The sequence below is a fragment of the Papaver somniferum genome, chromosome 3, assembly GCF_003573695.1.
Source record: "Papaver somniferum cultivar HN1 chromosome 3, ASM357369v1, whole genome shotgun sequence".
In the NCBI taxonomy this organism is placed as follows: Eukaryota; Viridiplantae; Streptophyta; class Magnoliopsida; order Ranunculales; family Papaveraceae; genus Papaver; species Papaver somniferum.
Window position 1 is genome coordinate 211,192,036 of NC_039360.1, and position 25,559 is coordinate 211,217,594.

A 25,559-nucleotide genomic window follows, 5' to 3' on the forward strand; every position below is an offset into this window, starting at 1 on the left:
ACACACTGATGATTCGGGTTTGAAGCGTTTTTTTTTTTCGTTTTCATCTAAACTTCTTCCTTATTTTTACTACTAAATGAAAAAGATAAACATTGAGATCAATCATTTAGGTCTTTATTAGGATTTTGTAATTGGAAATGACATCACGTATACCCTTGGTTGGACATGTGTTGTTCTAAGAATGTATTTTGATTGTGCCATGTGTTTAATAGTGATTGATCGCTTGACCTTCGATGTGTATAAACAAACGATCTCTTCTTCTAACATCATTTTCTAATTTTTGAGATCGAAACACTTGACTTTGTTGTATAAATATTTGATTATATATATATATATAATTAATTTATAAATAAAATATGCATATACGTATCCACGTCCTAATTTTTTGAGATTTTGTAGCGTCCGCGTCACCGTCAGTGCAACCCAGCTTCAGACACAGACAGCTTAAATCACTTCAGACCCAGACAGGAGTAAAATTCTTAACAACACGCTTTGCTCAATGACTATGTCAGCTCGAAGGCTGGGGTAAGGATCTTGCCGAATTTGCAAAGCTTTTGGAACTGATAATACTATGACGATTACTCCCCTAAGAATTTGTGAGCCAGTGTTAACAAGAAGTGAAGTGAAACTCCCGCCAGTGTTAACAAGAAGTGAAGTGATGTGAAACTCCCGCCACGCAGTTGAAGAATTTAGCTAGCTAGGCATGTCCCATAATCCAGTGCCCAAGCCTTGAAAAAGTAGCCTAATTGGACCGATTCAAATACTACTAATATGTCTGAAATTCTCAGCTTCATTCAACTGAATACGCTCGTACCCTCCCAAAGTCATCCAGATGCGGCAGCAGAATTTTAGTCCCAGCACCACCATGATAATCCGATTGAGCGGTCGGCATTCAGTGGCGCCAAATTTTGACACTATCGAAAACCAACGGACCGTAAAAGAAAAAGAAAGATGCAAAAGTAATAGAACCACCATGAAAGCTAGATGACAAATGCTTAAAAAAAAAGTTGATTTTTTTCCTTTTCTTGTAAAGGGCATCATAAGAAACACCTCTCTACATCACTCTCTTTTGAGTCTCTTCTTTCTTCCTACTTCTTGTCTGCAAAGGATGAGAATCAGGATGGGTTAACCTCCACTACCAGCAGCTGCATGGTCCCCCCCCATATTACATACAGAAATACATACATAACTCGTACCTACTACTGCAACTACTATACATACATAGTTTATGCGATCACAGAATTGAATTCATCATATCCCATGATCAAAATGATTCATCATCATCAAACACTAGAAAATGTGCATTCTTTTCTTTCTTGTGAGAAAAACATTTGGAAGAAAGCTTGTACCCACTTTTCTTATTTGTATTTTATTCTAGGGAAGAAGAGTTTAGAGAGACGTATTGTATGTTTTTATGAGATGACGATGACCAGACATGGACACTCCAAAAAGGACGTGGTAGCTTACGCTTGGTAGGTGTATGCGATTGATGACCAGAAATATTCATTAGTTCTGATTCCGATCTTCTTAACATTTCCCACATTACTTGTACATCTTGATACTCCCAGGTTTGTACATCATTGTGTAGTTTCAATAGCCCTCCACCTGTTTAAACCCCAACAACCAACAACGACATCAGTACAAAATGACAAATTAGCATACTAATTTTATAGCAATTTATCATGATTAGACCGGCAATGACTCTGAAGGAGTCATATAGCCATCCATCATTGAATAACAATTAGAAAATCCGAGTATTTAAAGGTCAAGGCTGCTACAAGGGGATTATCAAATTCATATAAAACCAAACAATTTTAGTCACTAAACAAACTCACTGCATTGCATTCGTAAGTGTGGAATTTGATAATCCTATAGAGATTTTCGATTTTGTTTAAGGTCTATGGAACTAATAGAGTTATGAGCTAGAAAAGAAATACACTACCTCTTGGTAGTTGCTAAATACAAAGTGCCATATAAACTCCATAAGAACCGATGGAAATCCTAACAACAAAAGGGTGACGAAATTGAATAGTTACTGAATCAACTAACCTTCTTGAATTTCTTGATATAGGCAAGTAAGCTAGGAATACAGTGTATTTCACTTTAAGGATTACATTACATATAAAGAGGGGGACAAAACAGAGGGAGACTTATAGTGTAGGGTACTGCACAGAAGATAAATGAATAGTGTTTGTCTCTTATTTAAAGGAGCAGTGTTATCCCTATTCTCCTTCCTACCATCTAAACTCCATATTAAGGAATGGTGAACCCCACTTGATTCTCAATGCGAATCTCGATATGAAGATGGGCTTAGATTGTGGGGAGGTTGAGAATAGGAAGCCAATTAGCATTTCCCTGTCACAAGTGAAAAAATAAGAGGAATTTATTATATGAGCAACAGATTAGGGACCCAATGTTAGCACCAAATTAAGGATCACCGTTTGATCTTTAATGATTTGGCTTTTTGTGAATGATTTTGTGATCATATCCATTCATATGATGCACATGGATTTGTAGGACCAACAAAATCAAATCAAGTTCCATGTGTTATCATCACAGCCATACCTCTTCTTTTAGTAATAAGTCCTATTCATTTAAACTTTCTTTAAAAGACTCCGTCAAAAATGTCTCTTCCTGTGCACAAACTACTAGGATGATTTGAAGAACATGGACAAGCAGAGAAAATCAGATATTTAGTCCATGAGCATAGGGTAATTCGGGTGTGTGAAACTCAGTTTGATCCAACTAAACTTTACCAAACACTAGTCGCAACAGTTCACATGTCGGCTGAACCAAATGGAAACTACTTGAAGTCCAAGAAAACAGTTGAAATTTAACAACAACAACAAAAAAGATTCAATGAATAGATGTGATTTCTTTAGATTTAAGTAAGTTTAGCCTCAAAAACTCTAACAAAGTGTAGATCAAAAATTAATTCGGCTTCACTCCTAGAATCAGAATTTACAGCACACAGAACCAAAAAAACAGAGTACAATTAAACAGAATCAATCAAATCGAATTGAAGAAACAATTATAAGAAGCAAACATCGTCATAAACCAAATCCCGCAAACATCATAAGGAATTCAGCAAACAAGAATTAATTTGATAAAAAAAAGCAAAAGAAAAGAAGAACATACCATTTTTTCGAGCTTTAACACGAGCAGAAAAAGCAATCCAAACCCTACGAACAGGGAAAATCACTTTATCCCATAAATCCATTAATCTATCTCTTACTCTTCTTATTCTAACTCTTATCTTTCTTCTTCTAGTTAATCCTAATTTTATCCCTAATAATCTTAACCCTGCCAGTATTTACAGTACTTCCGCTTCTCCTTCTTCACTTCAACTGGTATAAAAACATCAAGAACTCAATCCTGAATCAGAATTTTATAAACACGAAACTAAAAATTTGTTGAAATCTTAATCGATTCAGTCAGACTTTTAAGAAACTGAAACTTCTCTCTTCTTCTTCTTATTCCTCTCAGCTCTTTATGAAACACGTTGCTTTGGTTATAGTGCCAGGTTGCTTCACTAATGTACCATCTGATCTCAGTTTCCACCACCTATCTTTACTTGTTGACCGGATTAACAAGTGTTTTGGTCTCCCTGAAAAGGTTTTTGTTAACTGACAATTGTCTGTTCAATCTCTTTCTCGAGTAGAAAATCACGAATAAAATGGGAGACTAGAATCTAAGAGAGTCTATCTATATGGGTGTTCCTTTATATACCCCTAAAAACGCTAACGGTACCCTCTACAGTTAGTTATGTCAGTTATAAGTTGGTTAACATAAAGATTTTCTAATTTTTTTAAATTTTGTTTAACCGTACCCCTCTTTACATAATAGCCATATATAGCAGAATATATAGTATCGGCAAAAATGAATGAATCCCTGTATATGCGAACAAATAAATCTTTCTTCCAGAATAATTATAAAATTTAATTTTATTAGATCATTAGATGATATATACTATATGTCATGGAAGAACATACAGAAACCCCAGATAACTCCACTATGGAATCGTTAGAATCCCGTTTGGAATGTTTGGGGATCGAACCATATCGTCATGAGGTATGATTTGATTACTTTTTCTAAGATAATAGTGTTTTGAAATCATCTTTTAAGTTGTGCAACTGAAGTCATTTCTTCCCTTCAAAAATGATGTTCTAGACCCAATGGAAACTAAGATCTTAGTTACTCTGTATATGCATTTAACATATAGGCATAATTTTCTACAGGGATCGTCGTTGTATATCGAAAACCATTATGAATCTACTGGTCTAGTGGAAACTGATCTTGAAAAGCCTCAACCAATATCTCCTCTAGCACAAGAGTCTTGTGATTTGATGGCTGAATTCTCTACTGATGAGGTACGGTTTCAATTATCTAATGGATTTTAGATTACCATTAAAGATAATTCTTTGCAAATAAATAACTTCATATACTACTGCAGGTATTTGCGAGTCGTGAAGAGGTTATTAAATGGTGTCACGACAAGAAAACAAAGACAAAAACAGTAGTTATAATTAGGAAGTCCAAGAAAAAATCAAAAATACAGGGCTCTTTCATTGTAATGGCGTGTGAAAGATTTGGGGAGTATAAAAGTGTTAACAGAAGTGTTGAAAAAAGTGCGGTAACACGATGTCTGAGGAGAAAACCGAGGACGACTGGAACAAAAAAATGTAAATGTCCTTTTCGGCTGAGAGCTACATGTTTTGATGGAACGAATTGGCGATTACGGGTTTTAAATGGCGAACACAATCATCTGCCTTATGAAACACTAACCGGCCATTCTTTTTCAGGTAGGTTAAATCCTGCTGAAAAAGATTTGTGCATTTATTTTTCCGTTGGTGGAGTGAAGCCCGCTTTAATTCTATCTACGCTAAAGAGACAAAATAAGAAAATTGTTTCAACAGCACGAACAATATACAATGCCAAGTCCAAATTCAGGACGAAAGTAATGGAAGGGCGAACAAAGATGCATAATTTGTTGCAATTGTTAGACGAACATCATTATGTGACATCTAACCGGAGAGAAGACAGCTCGGGAAGAGTTTTGGAGTTGTTTTGGTCACATCCAGATGGTTCAAGGCTTGCACAATGTTTCCCCACGATTCTGTTACTAGATTGTACTTACAAAACGAATCGATGGGGTATGCCGTTGTTTCATGCTGTGGGTGTGACATCTACCACACAAAGCTTCACTATTGCGTATTGCTTTATGTCTGCGGAGAAGACAAGGAATTATATTTGGGCTCTAGAGCGGTTAAGGAAGTTGTACTCTCCTAATCATCTTCCATCGGTGGTTGTCACAGATGATGATATATGACTACAGAATGCTGTAAGTTTAATCTTCCCTAAAGCTACGCGCCTTTTATGCACATTCCACATCTTCTGTAATGTGTCAAAACATTTTGACAAGGATATACCCAGTGAGGAAACAAAATATCTAGAAAACATCAAAAAATATTGGAAGAATGTCTGGAGGTCCGCAAACCATGCAATGTATGAGATTGATTTGACTTACTTTCTCAAGACTTGGAGCATGAAATATCCTACCACAGTAAGTTATTTGCGTAAACAATGGTTGGCTCGTAAAGAACAGTTCGTTCATGCATGGACAAATAATATTTTACACTTAGGTATTACCATAACAAATCGAGCTGAAAGCGAACATGCAACATTAAAAAAAATTCTTCAATGCTCCACTGGTGATTTTCTCAAATGTTAGCAAGATATGGGCAAACAATGGATAACATGCGTTATCAATATCCAAGCTTCATTAGAGAAAAGTAAAACCGTCGCGATACACGCATATAACCAAAGCCCGGTTACAAAGAGATTGGTGTATAAAGTGTCTCATGCTGGCTTGCAGTTGATTAGTGTGGAACTAACTAATATGGGTAAAAGTCGTTTTGGGGGAAAATGCTTGTGTGTCATCCGGAAAACTCATGGGTTACCATGTGTTTGTGAAATTGTCAACAGCCATAAGAATTGTAATCCTATTTCTATAGATTCTATACATGACCATTGGAAGCAGCTTTCTATGGTTCCTGTACATGAAAAGGTGGCAGAAATTTTCGTCTGGGAAGATCATAATGAAATATGAAGCTTGCACAGAGTTGCAAAAGCATTTTATGTTGGAAATGCTGATAGAGATTGCAGATCCGGGTAAAACAAATATGCAAGAACCTAAAGAAAAATTTGCAAGCAGGGGTTGTCCAACTATTGCACAAACAGAAGCACAAAAGAAGAGAGATGCATCTACAAAGAGGGATATTTCTGATTGGTAAAGACCATCTACCGGAAAGGCTTCTGCAGCAGCATCAAAGAAAGTGCAGCCACGAAAGAAGGCAATGAAATCTCATGTAGTGGGTGATGATTTCAATAGTATTGACTTGCCGGATCTGAATGCACCACCAGATTTGAACGAAGTAGCAGAAAATGGTGTTCTTCCCGGTAAAACAATGTCGAAAAGGAAAAAGCACAATGTACAAACGAGCCTAAACAAAGAAGTAAGTATACGAAAAAGATCAAGAAAAACAGTCCGGATATATCGTATGACGACGAGTACTTGCAACATATGGTTAGAGGAATAAATCTTTATAATCCAAAGATTCTGACTGATGTTGTGGAGAGGCTGGAAAATGTTGCACCTGATGGGCATTGTGGATTTCGAGCTTGTGCCGAAATGTTGGGGTTGAGTGCTGATGATGGATGGATGACTGTCAAGATAGAAATGGAGCGAGAACTGACCATGTACCCAGACATGTATGTACCTATAATTGATGGAATGACGGAATACAACAGTATACTCCGCACTATCCAATATAAACAACCCATTGCAACCCGTAGGTACTGGATGGTTTTTTCCCGACATGGAATATATTTTTGCCTCTGCATTCAAATGTATTTTCTCATCGTATTCGAATATGGGATGCGCAACATGGTTACCGTTGAGGACCCAACCTCCAGAAGATTTCAAGGTTGTGACGATTTTCAATCTCGACAACGAACACTTCGTTAAGGCAATACTGAAACCGGGTGCTTCCTTACCACATGTTCTCAACGGATGGAATTCTATATGCACCGAGGAGGCTCTATTGTGGAATCCACACATGGAAATGCTGCATTGAGGATGGGAAAATATCGAGCAAAAACAACCTGGGCAAGGTTTGCATGTTATAGAGGACATAGACCTCGACGAGAATTTGTAGGTTATAAAGGACATAGACCTCGATGAGCCTTGAATATTGTAAGTGAACTTATGTTATTTCTTACTTTTTGATGCTGCATTTGAAATTTGTGGGGCTTATATTTCTTTTAACAGTGACATGATTATATGTTTACTACTGCACATACACACTAAGCAATGAAAGAAGCGTGAAATCTTGGTGGAGCTTGGCCATGTGTAGCTAAGACAGGAGATGAATTTGCTGATGGAGTTGCAGTTGGTCTTGTGCTTAAATTTTCAGAAAACTTGTTCTTTCATGTTCATTCATGTTGGCTTTGTTGGATTCCTTCTACTTTTCCTCCTTATTTTGGATTACACTAGGATTATTGGAGATTGTCGCTCTCATTTCTATTTATTATTCTCTTTGTTTGAAAGAAGTTAAACACTCCCTGACATCAGTTTGGAAAACTATATATACGTTTCTGTTCTTGGATTATTTTTGCTTCTGTTATTGGTTTTTTTTTATATGAAAGAAAATAGAGAATGAAGAAGAAAGAAAGCTTGTTCTTTTGATATGTGTTTGTTGGCAGTGTGTCCAACACTTAAATTTTTAATCGGCCAATGAATAACGTGCACGCGAAGAAGAATCTGGTAATTGGGATGAATCACAACTTGTTCTGGTTTCCATCACAAGATAAACTTATTGTTGTTCAATGAGGACTTTACTAAAAACAATCCCATCCATCATCACTATTAATCGATCAAAAACAAATAAATTTTATGGTTGATGAGATGAATCTCACGAGTCTTCACCAAAAACCCTAGCGACCCAGTGTGGAAGATAGAATATACTGTGTATATAATTGTGAATGAAAAGATATCAGTAGTTTATCGGGGGTACGCAAAAAAAAATATTTTGATGGGGTAGAAAGATTACCTCGGAGGGTAGGCAGATAAAGGGGTACTGTTAGTGTTTTTAGGGGTATATAAAGGAGTACCCATCTATATAGACTTACTCTCTTCGTATTCGAGGACGACGTCCATTAGCTTTATGGAGATGACACGTGATTTATTTTCTGTGGAACTTATTTATGACGGTTTGACTTTTCATTTCCACGTGTTTAATGCATTTGGAAAACGAAAAAAAATTATGGAGTATTACACTACTACTACGTACTAATCGTAGATGCAAATAATCGTTCTGCCAAACAACCATAAAAAAATTCTGAAAAATGTAACACCAGCACGATTAATCCGTCGGGGCAAAAAATCATTAGGCTAAGCACTAGCTATCTGTTAATTATACGCTTAGCTACTAGGACACCGTGTCAGGGTGGGAAGGGCCCGCCGAAGAAGACGAAACACCACTTCAATTTTCCAAAGTTGTGTCTAAATTAAAAGTATCACTTTTCATAAAATTGAATGAGTATATCGTTTTATTAGTTGCAACGGAAAATTAGTTGATGCATAAACCAAAATATGCTGGTGTCTTTAGGGGCGACCTTGAAAGAATTAGGGGCAACTAATAAAAAAAAATAGGATCACCCAAACCTAAAATGAAACCACCCCTTATGTCCTATTTTTCATAATGCCAATTTTAACCTTGACAATCGTTAGTTCAGTTTACAACCGGGAGAAATATTTTATATAAAGGAAAATTATTTTAGTTTTGTAGTTTTAGGGTTTTAGAGTAGAAGAAGAAGAAAAAAGAATGGGAGAAAACCATTTTTTCTTAAATCAACAACAAACTTGGATCGTATGAAGAAGAAGGCTAGAAACATCATGAAGAATATCATGTTGAAGGTTCAATACTGATTAGAGAAACGATTGAATGCATTCAGCGCCATTAACGTCTCAGAATCGGTAGATAATAGAGTAATTTATCTACCGATTATACCTTTTTGTTCAAATAGATAAGCACAATCGGTAGTCTCGTGATATTCATCATCTTCCGATTATACAATCGGTAGTCTCGTGATATTTATTATCTACCGATTGTACAATCAGTTGTCTCGTGATGTCATTATCTACCGATTGTGGTAGTTTCCCCAAATTCAAAATTTTCAAAAACTATTCGAATTTTGGATTTCTCTATTTTCACAATCAGTAGTTTCTTAATATTTATTATCTACCGATTAGACAATCGGTAGTTTCGTGATGTTCATTATCTACCGATTGTGATAGTAGCCTCAAATTTCAAATTTTCAAAAACTAGTGGAATTTTACATTTCTCTATTTTCGTAATCGGTAGTTTCGTAATATTTATTATCCACCGATTATACAATCGATAGTTTCGTGATATTCATTATCTACCTGTGGTAGTAGCCCCAAATTCAAAATTTTCAAAAACTAGTGGAATTTTGCATTTGTGTATTTCCACAATCGGTAGTTTCATGATGTTCATTATCTATCGATTGTGGTACTAGCCCCAAATTCAAAATTTTCAAAAACTAATGGAATTTTGCATTTTTCTATTTCCACAGTCGGTAGTTTCGTAATACTTATTATCTACCGATTAAACAATCGGTAGTTTCGTGATGTTCATTATCCACCGATTGCGGTAGTAGCCCCAAATTTAAAATTTTTAGAAACTAGTGGAATTTTGGCTTTTTCTATTTTCACAATCGGTAGTTTCTTGATGTTAATTGCCTACCGATTATACAATCGGAAGTTTCGTGATGTTGATTATCTAACGATTATGGTGGTCGTCCCATATTCAAATTTTTCAAAAACCAATGGAATTTTGAATTTCTCTACTTTCACAATCGGTAGTTTCGTAATGTTTATTATCTACCGATTGTGATAGTAGCCCCAAGTTTAATTTATTCGAAAAGAAGGAAGAATACAGTCGTAATCGGTAGATAAAACCATTAGACTACCGATTATAAAAGGGCATATAAGTATTTTCAAACCATTAGAACATCCCATAACCACACCTATGGGATGGGGATAAAAAAATCGCCCCTAACTCTTTCGGGTCGCCCTAAAAAAATGCTAGGCAAAATATGGCTGCAGAACGTGTTATGCATCCTTTGTGGTGGTTTGCATAATGACTATGCATTCAATTTTTGAAAATTGTGCCTAAAAAGATTAATGCCTGCGTATTTTTCGTAAAAACTCTAGATTTGATATTGTTGCTTGTACTCATTGTGCGGATCTCTTAAAAATCTTTTGAACGAAATAAAATTAGTAAAATTCCGTTGCACGGATTTTTTTATATGTCATATTCTAGTTTGCTTGCCAATTATACCCCTGATAAAATAGGATACATAAGGAATTATGTGAAAAGGCTTGACTAAAATAATCTTCACCAAATCCAATTCAATCTTTTTTATCAAATTGCACATTTATGTCATGCTTAATTTTACAAAAAAGGTTGTCATAAAAGGGACTTCCTCCCTTCGGACCCTCCGATTGGTCAGCCCAATAAATTAATTATCGCGAAAGAAGGTATTAGAGGGCATAGTTTGGTTTTAATGTGGTGAATTATCTTAGCTAGTGGAGGGAACAGATCTGTTCCTCTTATACTAAGCCATGCCTCGTAGAAATTTTGTTTTGGTTACCACGGTAACTAAGTTTTTGTGACATTTTAGATGGATGTTGAGTTTTGTTATCCAATTTTCATTTTTTAACCTACTTTTACTTCTCATATTACTTTTTTAACTTGTTTATTTACTAAAACTTTCATTTTCTTTATTATATCTCTTTTTTTCTTCCTCTTAAATATTGTTTAAGTAACAAATATTTATCAACATCATAAAAATTTAAAAAAGTTGTACGGATACTGAATTTTCGTATTGTACTCTTTGGACGGAAACTAAGTCTCTGTAACAATAGGATAATCCAAACCCCTCTCCCACAGTGAGGTACAATATTACTCTCATTTAGCTTGGTTATATCTAATCTATAGCCAAACGAAATGCCCAACTATAGTGCTTGGCCTAAGTAATACGTGTGTACGGATGGGAAGAATGGTTTTTGAACTGTGGATACGTATATGTATCAACCGTCAATGACAATGGCACAAGATTTTGTTATGTATCCGATTTTTTTTGGTATATCAGTTTAAAGATTCTGTGAGTTTAAAAAAGTATGTTTTTGTTATGTTGTGTTGTTGTGCTGTGTTGTGAAAGTAAAAGTTAAACGTTTAGTAAGCTTCAATATATCTATGTTGTGGACTTAACAAATTGTAAATTCTATTTGGTAAATTTTGTGTCGGTAATTTTTCAACCACGATGATAATTTGGGTAATTAGAATCTTTAATTTGCATGTCAAGATTGGCATATTACTCCTATTTAAATGGAGCAATTCTTAATCAAGACGAAAATCTACCAAATTGACAGGTTATCCTTGAAGACCATCCCTCTCCGATTTAATCGGATCTATCATGCTTGTTTTAGGCAGTTCTTTTGATTTTTCTTCTCTTTTTGATGACGAATTATTCGAATATGTACTACTTCAAGTATGTTTTTCTTCTTATTTCAGTTTCTTGATGTAATTGATCTTTATGTAACCTTCACTTAAGATTATTAATAGAAGATGAAGGCATTTTCTCAAAAAATAAAATACAATAAATAGTACTTTTGGTTGATATTATTTATTTTAGTATCATTTTTTTTAAAGCATAATTTATTGTAAGTAATTAGGAAGAAAGGAAGGAATTACATGATCCAAGGTTACATCAAAAACATTGATTTGGAATACTTCTTGTTGGCTTTTATCTGTAGCGTGGTTTTGCAAGTGTGTTGGCTACCTGATTGGCCTCTCTGTAGTTGTATTGTAATGTATGTCAGTGGATTTATTGTAGTCTTCTTTAATTTCATCAGTCATTTTACCGAGGTACCAAGAAGGTTTTAAATGGTTGTTGAATAAATAGACCAACGTCTGGGAGTCTGATTCCAAACATATTTGTGTATATTGATGATGTATTGATGTCTTTCCGAGTGCCATGAGAAACGACTACATTTATAATACCAAGGCTGTTGTAATTCCTAAAAATTGAGACATGGATGCAATAACACTCAATGTCGAATATGTGCTTATGAACCCTCCGCCTTCAGATCCCAGGTGGCTACGTGCATCTACATCTTTGTTAATTTTGATTCATAATGGTTCTGGTGGAGTCTAACCAACCTCAATTGTTGTAGATGACCGCTGAATAAGGTTGTTATTCGATATTGTTGTCACTCCTGGTATAAATGGGGGCATGACGGAACCCGGGTGTATTCCTGGTGTAGTAATATCCGGGTCTTGCTGTTTTTTTTCGTATATTAAATCATTGCTTGCCATCCATAAGGCACATATTCGAAAGCGAAAGGAAGTTATCCCAACCGTAGGTAGGTTGATCTACAGAAGCTGAGGGATGGTGGTTGATTGGTAGGGTGGTCTACGATGTTGGAACATTGATTCGAGATGATCGTCTAAGAGGTTCCAAACAGATATGGAAAACTTGCATTTATAAAGGATATGTTCAGCTATTTCTGGGGTGTATGTTACATCTAGGACAAAGGTTTGACTCATTTTGGTGATTTTATGTAAGATGGTAAATGTCGGTAGACCTTCATTTATTGCTTTCAACAAGAAAGTTGTATTTTTGGTGGACGAAATAAGGTTCACAGATATCTTGTGGGTGGTAGGTGATGTTGAGATGTATTTTGTGGCTAATGTTGTCTCAGTATCCGATATCCTGTATTTGTAGTATATTTTTCCAGATTTGGTCAATAGCCACAAAATTTTATCCGGTGGAAAACCTTGAGGTAAGTAAATGTTTATAATCTTATATTTTTCTAGAGGTGGTAGTTGATCCAGATGATTATGAATCCAGGCTTTGGAATTAGGATTAATAAGTTCAGAAACTAAGAAAAACGCTTGACATTGGTTCTGGGTTAACGAGGGGTGATCAGGGATCCAATTGGATGTGGTCCTGATGGAAGTTTTATTTCCAATATGGTTGAAGAAATGGGGTGTGATAGTGGGTAAAAGGAAGATGAGTATTTTCATATTGGGTTATCCAAAGATGAAGATGCTTGGGTGGTTTAGAAAATGGGTGCATCATTTAGGTATTTTTCTCTACTTATGGTTGTCCAAATCGAGTCCGGTTGATTATGAATTTTTCAGGCCCATTTCAATAGTAGTGCTTTATTAGCCCATCCTTAGTTCTTGGCTTAGTCTATTGTCCCATCCCAAATGATAGTTTCCTAACCAATGTATCACGACCCCAAGAAAAATTCTTGGTTATCAGAGCAATTTTCTTATGAACATGCGCTGGTAGAAAATTATCCTGCATTAGGTGGTATTTTAGTATCAATGCATGTTCATAAGAAAATTAGTCCGTGTTAGGTGGTAACCGTTTATATATAAATATCATCTTATTATTAATTGTTTCAAAATAAAACTAAAAGAACAAAATTGAAACTGGAAACATATATTAATTGTGCAATATTCTAGTATAAAATTTATCTTTTTAAAATGAAAAATCAATTATATAAAATTATGTTAGTCCACAACTTCTATTTTTCCAACTTTTAAAAGCTTGTCTTGAGTAAGTTTAGAAGCATGCCTAAAATAGAAATGGTTATCTTTAAAAGCACTTTGAAATTTTTACTAAGCATATATTTTTGGTAAAAGTATGTTACAAGTTAAAAAAAAAAAAAACCTGAATGGGACTTAAGACCGCTACTGATGTCTAATATGTTGATTTATTCATTTTTATTGTAAAATTTCAACTTTAGTCTAAATTTATTTTAGTTATATCTGATCATGGATTTATCAAAGCATCTACAACAGGGATAGAGTATTTGTTTTATGTCATAATAGGATGTTAGATCCCAAATAGATAAATTTTATCTCTAAAAATCAGATTCATCATAGTGGGAGTGATGACATGGACTGCTAAAGATCTTAAATAAAACTTTTATATATCTAAGTTTCGATTAGACCTCTATGTCATTTTTCCAATAATTTTTTTATTTTAAATTATTATATTCGATGTAAAATACAAAAAATACTCCAAAGAGAGGGCAAATAAGTTTACTTTCTTATCCCCATGCAAAATATTAGGTTTAAAATTGAAAATGCGGGGGTCTAACAACCACACCCAACAAATCGTTTGGCAATCTTAGAGGAATTACTCCAACACACTTTTCTAGAGAATCAACTAGATAGTCAGACTCAATCTAAAATAAAGTATATCAAAGAGCTTAATATCTCTAACTCTTAATTCAATCCGCAATTAACAAATAGAAATATGCGAGCCTGATTGAATATAAGAGGAGTTACTTGAACGGTACCAAAGACCAATGTTCAAGTGTCAATCAATGTAAATCAACAACCAAAGGTTGGATATTCTAATTGATTGATCTTAACGCACAACCTGTGATATTTCAATTATATAACAAAATATAATGCGGAAAAGAAATAACACAGACACCAAAATTTTGTTAACGAGGAAACCGAAAATGCAGAAAAACCCCGGGACCTAGTTCATATTGAACACCACATTGTATTAAGCCGCTACATACACTAGCCTACTACCAATTAACTTCGGACTGGACTGTAGTTGAACCCTAATCAATCTCACACTGATTTAAGGTACAGTTGCGCTCCTTACGTCTCTGATCCCAGCAGGATACTACGCACTTGATTCCCTTAGCTGATCTCACCCACAACCAAGAGTTGCTACGACCCAAAGTCGAAGACTTTAATAGACAAATCTGTCTCACACAGAAAAGTCTATAGGATTGAATAAATCTGTCTCCCACAGAAATACCCAAGATTTTTTGTTTCGTCTTTTGATAAATCACGGTGAACATGAACCAATTGATAACCGGACTTATATTCCGGAAGAACAACCTAGTATTGTCAATCACCTCACCATAAACTTAATTGACTAGCGAAACAAGTTATTGTGGAATCACAAACGATGAGACGAAGTTTGTTTGTGATTATTTTTCTATCTTGCCTGTCGGAGATATAAAATGTCAAGCCAATTATTTCAATTGTACTCAACACGATAGAAACAACAAGATCAGGTCACGCAACTACAAATATAATAGTTGGGTCTGGATTCACAATCCCAATAAAGTCTTTAAGTCGTTAACCTACAGGGTCTCGAGAAGAAACCTAAGGTTAAAGGAGAATCGACTCTAGTTATGGAACTAGTAACACAGAGGAGGTGTGGGATTAGTTTTCCCAGTTGCTAGAGTTCTCCTTTATATAGTTTTAAAATCAGGGTTGGCAATCCAACACTAGTCCAGAAGGGGCTAAAAATAACGAGTGAAGTCTGTTATAAAACATGATTTCCCACGGTTTTCATCTGTTATTCGAACCGTTATTTATTTGGTGTGACTCTTTATAAATGACAAATAGAGAACATCATTAAGTATGACGAATAAAATTTGTGACTTAAAGTCACATTAGGAACCTGTTATTAAATACCACCGTTTTTGTATGTAAAAAAACAATAACAGTAGACATATGCCATTTAGGAGGCATTTTCATAATACTAATTCAGACAAGAATGTTCCGTCATTTTATTTGTGAATCTGAATGATTTCAGATTCAGATTTGGTCTTATTTTGCTTCAATTGAATCTGGAAAAAGAATTCTGAATCAAATGAAATCTGAAAATGAAAATGAATCCTAACAAAACAGTTGAAAATAAACTTTTCATTAATTACTAAAACAACATTCATAAAAATAGAATCGATGAACACAATTTAAAAAAAAAAAATAGTAATCCAAAATTACATATTAAACTTTAAAAACTTTAAAATCAAATCAAACTCTCAGTTGGCCGTTCTCTTACATGAGCTCCTGAAACATCTCCAAGTACTATCTCGTCTACATAAACTCTTGAAACATCTCCAAGTACTAAACTCTTGAAACATCTCCAAGTACTCCATCTATATCACATAACAAATCACTTGGATCCATGATTTCATCAGTCTCGCAGTCAAACTCTCAGTTTGTTAGAGAGGAAAGGGCAAACAAACAAAATTTGTAATTTCTAGATACAAGAAGCACACCGGTCCAATGACAGCATAACTAAGGAACTAGACTCATTCCATTGGCGTCAAGCTCAGATTTTTCTTCTCTGGCCTGTTAAGCAAACTCGGAACATAAATAAAGTGATGTTAGTAGAACAAAAGTCATCCATAATAATGCAATACCCGTATAATTGAAATGTAAAGACTAACCAGAACGAGATCCATAATGACCATGGGTATGTTTATAAAATGCTTCACGTATATTCCTCGTTCTTCTTTTGTTTTGCTACTTGCTTTCCTATAAAAATATCATACTCATCAGATCACTAAAACATGACGTGTACAAATAACATAGCTTAGGATAAAAATTCACCTTGCTTAGACTTCGACTGAATTTTCTCTTGGTTTTTGTCCATGGATCAAAACTATCACCACCGCACCTAAATCCTTGTACACGGTCAACATCTGAAACACTAACAACCACCCGTAACACCAACAGTTGCAGAAGCACTATCTTCATTATCAAACAATGATAAGAAAAATATCACCAACCACCAACACCACTGCAAGAAACCGCTGGGGATTCAAAAATATCTACCAACTTATGCACGTATCACCACCAACACCACCCAATCTATAATTAATCAAGTATAAATGGCAAAAGCATTCACCTGAATATCAAAGTGGAGATTAGGGATTAAACATATGCACCAACACCTGAAACATAGAAAAATCCATCAGAAATAACTAACATCGCCAGAGTTTTATAGATTAAACAAAGAACCAATGGTACCCTTACAACGAACAGATAATAGGACCTGACGAAGGCTAACTCTGGCACATTTACGTAATGCTCCTCTCATATCAGATCCAGCATTTGAGTATTTTCTTTTGCTATGCAAGATAAGTGAAGGATGTACCTGACTCTGAAATGGAAAACATCCTTCTCTGTAGACTTGGCCATGTAGTTGTTGCAGGTGATACGGGCAGCCTTCAAAGACTCAGTGGAGATATTTTCCTTCTCCCAACTCACAAAGTGGACATAGAAGGGGAACTCATCAACTCCTTCCCTTTTCATCCCTCTAATCATTGGTGTCAGGTACACCACGACAGTACCTAGAATATGGTTTGTTCTTAATCCTCCGGTAACATCTAGCAGGTTCTGCAATATTAAACCAATACACCAAGTATAAGATAATGACTTGTACCTTGTGCAGTGCAGACAGAAATAAAAACAAATCTAGGAGCCACAAATGATCCGACAAATGTCATCAGCTCAGGGTCATGAAGAAATGACATCTCGCAGTTTGAGCAGACAAGGGACAAGCAATTGGATTAAAAAGTATTCATGTGGAAACAAAGATGCAGGTCTTAGAACTGTGCAACCTAGAAACCAGAAAACAGGTGCAAATTTAACCTGGTCAATTTTTGAACAACATAAGTAATCAACACAGTGAATTCTGAGCTTAAAGAAGATTATGCAATGATCACACAAAAACATATTTTCTTAATAGAATAAGTACTAGTGAATGCTCCTAGGCAGCTAATCAGTTTCTTACAAATACGCAACAAAAATACCTAACCCAATAATTGCTCCATAAGGAAAAAGCAAAAAATACCTTACCATACTTCAGAAACTGGATAACAATTTCAGAAAAGACGGAAACTGCATGTCTGGATTTTCATTATCTACTCAATATATCATCTAAAGTCAACCATGAATAATGATTTATGATTGCAAAAATTAACAAATTACCGCACATGATTGAAAAGATTCATCCATTTTAGAACCCTGCAGTCTACAAGTAAATCACAACAAGTCAGTACCTTACACAAACCCTAAATAAAACAACACCAAATCGAAAAAATACTAAATCAAAAATTTTAGGGTTTCCTTTTCACGAAAAAAACCCAAAGGATAAAACGAAATCAGACATTGATTCACAAATTCCATACAAAAATTAAAATTAAAGAAAGATAAGTAAGTTATAAGAATGAAATTTAAAATTCACCATAATTCAGTTGAGAAATTGAGATGGTTCTTTAAAAATTCATTTTTCTCTTTGATTTGAAGAGTGAAGAAGAATAAGAAGACCAAGAAGGTGGTAAACTGGAGGTTGTAGCCTTATTATGGCGATGAAGTGACTGCGGTGAGAGTCGCAAACTCCATGGTAGAATAGATAGAGTAGTGTCTGCCGAGTAGAGGACGACTAATAGTTTAGGGTTTAGCTGGGCGATCCCTTTTTTTTTTCTTTTAAGTTAAGTTTTAAAGAAAGGAGGCGTTTACGCTTGTTGCAGTGGGACCAAGGATGGCTAACCACTGTTAGAAACGCACTTTTGGGCGCCCAGAAGAAGATTAGTAATTTAGTAGTGGGCGTATTAAAGTTTTAAAACGTTTCACGGATTTAATCTGTAATTTAATGGTACATCATAAAATCACACACCTAATAATTTATCACGTTTGAAAATGACAATTATTTTACGTTAAATGATGGATCCAACTATTTTTACGTTATATGACGGAACTTGTCTGTAAATATCTGATCACGTAATTAATCTGTCATTTAAAAACGTGATTAATAGCCCCATCTGGACTAGTGCAAGTTACCTTGGTAACAAAGCATTCAATATTCACCGTTAGATGAAAATTGTAACAGTGACTTCTGCCATTCTTCTACAGTCTTATAAAATTGTAACAGTGACTTCTGTAACGACTATCAAGTGTTGCAGATTCTCTATATTATTATTCCTCTTCAATAAAAACACCTTTTGAGCCATGATTTATTATTTTGAGCCTGTTTTTGATATGAGGAGCTAAACCTCAACACTAAGACGACGGAGAAAGCCTTATCACAATTGTTTGGTAACTATAATTGATTCTTTATGATTTTTTGCACTTATTTTAATTGATTTATGATTTTCACTAATTAGTTGTTATTTCGTTTGATGATATATGCTTAGATGTAAGAGCTTTCGATACACCATGCTTGTGATATACATCTAATGTTTTAGAAATATACTTTTGGCAAAGAAAATAGTCAACAAAAGAGCTAGAATTGTTACGAGTCATTATATGAACCAATTGAATGTGATTAATGGTGGAATCCGAAGTTCTAGTATCTCTCAATATTGTGACAATCTTGTATATATATTTTCCTTGTTTTTAGTGTTTTCTTAAATCAAATCTTTACAAGCCCGAGTTGAACGAAGTTTTACTATCATTTTCTACAACAAATTAAAATCACATCAGTACCCAATCTCAAAACCCTTATAATGCAAATTTGATTTTTCTTTTTTTGATATGGTTTCATAGTTTGAGTTTTGGAAAAGGATTTTGAAATTTTTTGGATGGATTTTTGGTCGGCATGGTTTTTTTTTTGGGCAATTTGGTCTTTTAACACCTTTTAGACACCCCTTAGCACACTAATTTGGATGGAAATAAAATGGATATACCCCAATTAATTTGGGTATATCCCAATTTCATCAGGTAAACTGTAAACATTTTTTTTTTCTTAATCCTTAATATTGTAATCTCAATAATATTATTAACATTTATGTGATTATAAATTGTTGATCTTTAAAATAAATAAGTACTATAGGAAATCAATGTACGGGGATGCTCATGGATTGTTGGATTCTCACGAAGAGACGTCCCCATCACGTGTTACGTTTGCTGAAAAGCACATCTCAACTTGCAAACTGCCGAGTTATTGCCGTACTGTTAACATTTTCCGCGCTTACAAAAACGGACTAGAAAGTGTCGGTGTTCTCTTTTCCGCGCTTAATCAATGTTCTCTTTTGTAACCACCTCTAATTTGTCTGCCGTTGATATCTAAATCGTGGCAAATGTTTGACCAGTCACCTTAATCTAATGGTGGGACATGAATTAGGAATATGGTAATCCTGGTAGTCAACACTTTAACACTGATCACTGTACGAGGCATGGTCCCTTGTATGGGGCTGAGGCTAGTCCCGTTCACACCCTGAGTCGCATGGATCTGCTTAGAAGCTTAAATGATGCGTACTCAACTAATAAGTGCGTTGCTCGTGCAATAGAAGTATTTATAGTTGGAGACACCAAAATTAATGAGGGTTGAAAAGAAATAACTCGGTTGGCCAAAAGGAAAGCGGAAAATGGATTATTTGTCTAAATATTTTTAAAACATGGTTCAAATGGATGAGTAAAAATTAGTATGGGTGAAATGGACACAAGAAAAAAAGGAAGAATGAAATTGGATTTATCCTGGTTTAAATTTAAAAAAGAAGGAGGATGAAACTGGATGCATCCTGATATAAATTAAAAATAAAAAAAAAAACATTCGAAAATTGGTAAGATGAAACTATTTACATTTTGACTATTTTTGTCCATTTAAACAATATCAAATTTACATATTCGTTTCACCCAGAAATTATTGATCTTGGTGAATTTAACCAATTTTGTGAAAGAAAAAACTCTCGTACTTCACGTTACTGTTAAAGCTAAAAGCTAACGTTAAGATGAGTAAACAATTCCATCTTTTTGGCTTAATGGGACCTTTGATACTGAAATGTTAAACTAGTCGATAAACATGTAGGGTACAAAGAAAAAAAAAGTTCCCTATATGGATGGTTTTAGATACTAATTTTCTAATTTTTGGTGATCTCATTACCAATTAAAATCAACGTCTTGATTCGGAATTATGGTTTCATTACCACCACAAATTTTGATTTGGGAACAGTAATATCAACTTTAATTCGGGTTTTATATTAATGGTGGCCACCGACAGTAATTCCATCATAACTAGTCGGTACTCGCCTCAAGTGGATATGAATAGGTCATGAAAGTCATGACTTAAAAGTTTAGTCACTGGTGGGGTTCTTCACATCAGCTTTCTGGTTGTGTATTTTTGGTTGACATATCGGCTTCAATTTAAAAAATGGCCTTAAAATTTGAACTTCCAAACCCAAATTTCTCGCTAGTTTGTCTCAAAGATGTTTTCAATTTTCTCGGCCAACAAATTTGCATCCTGAAGAAACAGAGATTATCTTGTGATTAACTCCTGGGAGGGTGAGTGATTGAGTGGGATGCATTCCATTATCAATTTGACGTGTGATATATGGAGGAAGGATTCCTTGACACTTTTATTATCACATTATCTCACATATTGGACGTTATTTTTGTGAATAAAAATCAAACCGTAACGGATTTGAAGCTAATATTTTGAGGATGTGTTCCTCTTACCAAGTTTTACATGCCTACCAAAAATGAGCACATTCCTAAATATAAAATCTCACAATCTACCGGTCATAATTTCGACGGCCAGAAATTCGCAGATTTTCGACGGCTCATTTTCAGAGTAGTAGATGATGGTGTTATATTTCGGTAGGAAAGTAGAGCTATGTAATGGTAACATATCTCCAAAGTATTAGTTTCAAATCCGTTACGGTTTAGTTTTAATTCATAAAAATGACGCCCAACATGTAAGATAATGTGATAATAAAAATGTGAGGGAATCCCTCGTCTGATATATGCTACTAGCATTCTTACTTTTAAAATCTCCTTTTCTGTTCTTTTCTTTCCCGTCTTTGAGTCCAAAATGTTGGGTCATGTACTTGTAACTTATTGGACATGGAGACCAGAAACAAGAATGAAAGAGGATTTTCATTTAATTTTCACAACTAAAGTTCAAATTCCTATCGGTTATCAACATGACATGATAAATGAAGTTAAGATCAAGATAATAGTCCCTCGCATCAAACTAGTGATCCATATGCTGATAAAGTTGAGATCATGCATCACTTCCTCAGATCCACATTAGATTCGGATGCTTGGTTACTTTCTCACATGTGATTGTGACCGTATCAATGAATGCTGTATGGACCACGTAAATATGGAATGGGCTTAATAAAATCTCCAGCTCGTTAGCCTTAAACAAAAACACTTAATTGGATCATGGATCCACAAAATAGTAATGACATTGATTGGAAGGCTTTATAGAAAACCAACCTGATAATTAAAGTTCAACACTTTTTGTGGAAATTCCTTCATAACTGTCTTCCTATTAGGGAAAAAACTTCTAGACACAAGATATCAAGAAGTTCTTTGCCCTTTTTGTAGAAATCATGAGGAGAATCTGCAACATCTTTTCTTAGATTGTCACATTTTCTCTTCTGTTCTGGCTGTTATTGATGCTAGTTGTTTGCAGGTCTTACAGGGTAAGGACATTCATCACTGGATGAAACTCTGGTTTGATAACAATACTCAAAACAGACCTACTAATGTTGCTCAATTCAAAAATGTTTGTTTACTATGTGGCATGTTTGGAAATCCAGGTGTTGTGTGGTATTTGATAACTTGCAGGTTAAAACTAATGATATTGTGGTAAGTACTAAAACCCATATGGCTGACTGGACAAGAGTACAAGCTGTCTCCTCTCCTGTCAGAAGAGTAAACACTCAGGCAGTTAGAACTAAAATCTGGAGAAAACCTGACTCTCCAGATATCAAAGTCAATTTTGATGCAGCTTTCTCCAAGTTTAATAATCAAGCTGGATTTGGACTAATAAGCCGTGATTTTTCAGGTGCAAGCCATGGAGCTAGGAGACAATGCACATGAGCACTAGACTCAGAACAGGCTGAAGCATTGGCGGCTTATGGAGCAATTAAATGGGCGAAGGAGAAAGGAATTACACACATACATTTGGAGGGAGACAACCAAAGTGTAGTGAATGCAATCAATGGGATTCAGGGAGCAGTCAAGTGGACCAATGCAGGCATAATAGGAGACTCTATTTATCTTCTTAATAGTTTTACCACATGGAAGTGTAGTTTTATCCATCGTGAAGAAAATAATGTTGCAGAAAATATAGCGAAAAAAGATCTTTGTTTTCCTAGTTCACAAGAATGGCATCTTAATCTGCCATCTTGGCTTATGGCTACTATTGCAGTTGATGAAACTCGATTAGAATCTCATGCTTAATTCAATAATATCTATATTTCATATTAAAATAAATAAATTGGGTCATGGATTGAAGCCTACATCCATTAACGGTTAAACACCTAATCTGTTGGCCTTTATTGAAGGTGACTAAATTCATTGTATCCTAAAAAGTGGATGAATTTGTTGATGGTAAGACCATGCATAAATTCAAACCAGGAAGTTATAACTAATCTAGATGTGTATTTAGTCAAAATACATTAATTAATTTGATCACCCTGAAAAGAGGGGATAAATATAGATTATTTATTAGACTAAGTACATTTTTAATGTCTAGATACATAATTCTGATTTTAAATAAAGATGAACCTGAAGAGTGTTTGGTCTAGGTACATTATCAAAATGAATGCAGATATGTAATTGACTGGATGCATACCCTCTACAACCTATAAATAGAAGAGGAATTTCAACTAGAAATGTACACATTTTCTAATTATTTTCTCTTCACAAAAACCTGCTTAGAGCTCTTACTCATTGAGACATCGGAGTGTCCTTGCAGGTACCCCCCTTCTTCATTCATCAATAATATTTAGAAAGCCAAGATAATTGGAGAGATGAGTTGGAAACTCTTCATCATCAAGAGCGCATCACGAGGAAAATTGTGAGTCATCTAAACGATCTACAATTCATCCATCAGGTATAAATCTTGACTCACTTAACGGTTAAGATTATATCTTTCGATACAAATCTCTAGGAGTGTTGTAGGAACACTTTTTCTACAACATCTTTTGGCGCCCACCGTGGGGCAGAGAAAGAATATTTAGAAATACAAATCAAGATTCATTGCTACATCACAAGCAAGTCAGAGCGATGTGAAGGGCAATGCCGATGCGAGAATACAACAAACTCGGAGCGATGTTGATCACCCATGATATTTAGATCAACATCAAACAAACATGTTAAATTCACATCCAAACTCCCTTGCCAATAGAGGCTTTCATGTAGCCTCGCGTATTGTGCAAGTGGATCGGACGGATTAACACTCGTAGATATGAGTCTGTGTGAAATATTGCATGAGTGAGATAAAGAAAACTGACTATTGAAGGCCTCACTGGGTAAGAGACCGCAAACAAGTAATAAAAGTATTGCTTTACACCAGCGTGCATGATCTTCACATGAGGGTTGACGAGCGCGACGGGTACGAAGTGATCATGATACGACACCTGAATCATCAGAAAGGCAAGCTCCTGAAGCAAGTAATGTATCAAAGAAAAATGATGGCTATAAAAGGCATCACGCCATCGTAGAATTTGAACGACAATAGGTATCTAGCCATTGGATGAACAACAGGTGGGAGCGAGAGAATTTCCTTGACAACCAGAGTCGAGGGGAATACCTCGAAAATCAGAAAAAGTATTATGGAAAGTTTCGCCTTCAAATAAGAGAAAATTTCCATGGATGTTGTTTATGGAAATAGTCTCCAATGTATCTCGTTACGGATGAATTCTTCGTATGCTAGATAAAATAATGACACGTGTATATCGATGCATATGGAAAGGGTTGTCATCAACAATATGTGACATGAACATCAACTTTCGACCTCAGTTGCAGCACGATCAATGTATTCAATTCGCACACGTTCTCTAGCCTAGCCTCGCAAATATCAGCAATCTCAAGTTGTATACTCACAGCAAATCAGAGGAAAAAATCTTCATTATGTCTCTACTCCAATTCCAGAGTTACTTGCTTGCACATTCGCCCTTGGTACATCATATGGATACAAGTTAAAACTTGAACGAGTTTAAAAAAAATGGACCTACACACCGTTGCGAGTTTTATTCACGATACTCGAACAATTGGGGGCGTCCGGGGAAGACCATACCTGATAGATAAGCTAGCAAAAGGGAAGTTATATTGAGTGAAGAGCAGCAAAATGGAGCCCAAAACTTGGAACTTCGGAAACTTGGAAATAGTTCACAATTGACTACGGGATGCATATTTGCGATGTTGGATCCATTCCTCATAAGGTAAACCTAAACGATTGCTTAATTTGTTTGCAATATTCGTATTCCATAGTCCTATAACAAATGCATAATTTACATACAAGTGCACAATTCATAAAAAATGCATGATGCACACACTTCGATACTAGCCAGAGTCGTTTAACAATAACACTCGCATAGCTAAGATCAGACATAAACTTCGGGCATACTAGTCAGAGATGTTAAACAATAACTCTCGCACAGCTAGCACCGATCCCAATTTGGCTTTGATTAGAGGAAATATTTCAAAAAATATTCCTTGCACGGTCTTAGTCAATACTTGCGCAAATTTGCGAGCAAGCTAAACCGGTTCAGCGCAGGCTCAAGAATAGCAAGTACTATGTTCCATTGGCAACGGAACCCCATCTCAGGGGAGTGAGAACCAAACCAACTTGGCTTTGATTATAGGAAATATTTCAAAAAATATTCCTTGCACGGT

The 25,559-nt window shown here is 35.3% G+C and overlaps 2 protein-coding genes and 1 long non-coding RNA gene across 10 annotated transcripts; 1 reads left to right on the forward strand and 2 right to left on the reverse strand.

The window, feature by feature from the left end:
• Positions 1-992: 992 nt before the first annotated feature.
• Positions 993-3,661, reverse strand: LOC113358556. Of its 3 annotated transcripts, none has more exons than XR_003364666.1 (3): positions 3,139-3,661; positions 1,943-2,355; positions 993-1,605 (listed from the first exon to the last, which is right to left on the reverse strand). It is a non-coding gene; the product is annotated as an uncharacterized LOC113358556 (long non-coding RNA). The 3 variants fall into 3 exon arrangements; XR_003364667.1 differs by having other exon boundaries at positions 2,050-2,355; positions 3,139-3,659; XR_003364668.1 differs by lacking the exon at positions 1,943-2,355 and having other exon boundaries at positions 3,139-3,659.
• A 317-nt stretch (positions 3,662-3,978) lies between these two features.
• LOC113360588 (protein FAR1-RELATED SEQUENCE 5-like) lies at positions 3,979-5,329 on the forward strand. Its single transcript, XM_026604085.1, has 3 exons — positions 3,979-4,071; positions 4,239-4,370; positions 4,454-5,329. Exons 1-3 carry the CDS (start codon positions 3,979-3,981, stop codon positions 5,327-5,329), a joined length of 1,101 nt encoding a protein of 366 aa, XP_026459870.1.
• Positions 5,330-15,827: 10,498 nt separating this feature from the next.
• On the reverse strand, positions 15,828-18,415 carry LOC113358557. Of its 6 annotated transcripts, none has more exons than XR_003364671.1 (7): positions 18,175-18,415; positions 17,919-17,961; positions 17,083-17,324; positions 16,834-16,879; positions 16,536-16,627; positions 16,373-16,460; positions 15,828-16,274 (listed from the first exon to the last, which is right to left on the reverse strand). XR_003364671.1 is itself a non-coding variant. In XM_026602155.1 (7 exons), exons 2-6 carry the CDS (start codon positions 17,943-17,945, stop codon positions 16,449-16,451), a joined length of 468 nt encoding a protein of 155 aa, XP_026457940.1. In that variant the 5' UTR covers positions 17,946-17,961; positions 18,175-18,415; the 3' UTR covers positions 15,828-16,274; positions 16,373-16,448. The 6 variants fall into 6 exon arrangements, 2 of the variants coding, with proteins under 2 accessions (XP_026457940.1, XP_026457941.1); XR_003364672.1 differs by having other exon boundaries at positions 16,536-16,635; XR_003364670.1 differs by having other exon boundaries at positions 16,536-16,738.
• Positions 18,416-25,559: the final 7,144 nt, after the last annotated feature.

Coding starts and splice junctions, on each gene's coding strand:
- LOC113360588 (XM_026604085.1), top strand. CDS start 3,979: ATGGAAGAACATACAGAAACCCCAGATAACTCCACTATGGAATCGTTA. Junction 4,072..4,238: donor TCGAACCATATCGTCATGAG/GTATGATTTGAT, acceptor AATTTTCTACAG/GGATCGTCGTTGTATATCGA. Junction 4,371..4,453: donor CTGAATTCTCTACTGATGAG/GTACGGTTTCAA, acceptor ATACTACTGCAG/GTATTTGCGAGTCGTGAAGA.
- LOC113358557 (XM_026602155.1), bottom strand. CDS start 17,945: ATGGATGAATCTTTTCAATCATGTGCG. Junction 17,325..17,918: donor AATCTTTTCAATCATGTGCG/GTAATTTGTTAA, acceptor TTAATATTGCAG/AACCTGCTAGATGTTACCGG. Junction 16,677..16,833: donor ATCTCCACTTTGATATTCAG/GTGAATGCTTTT, acceptor TTGATAATGAAG/ATAGTGCTTCTGCAACTGTT.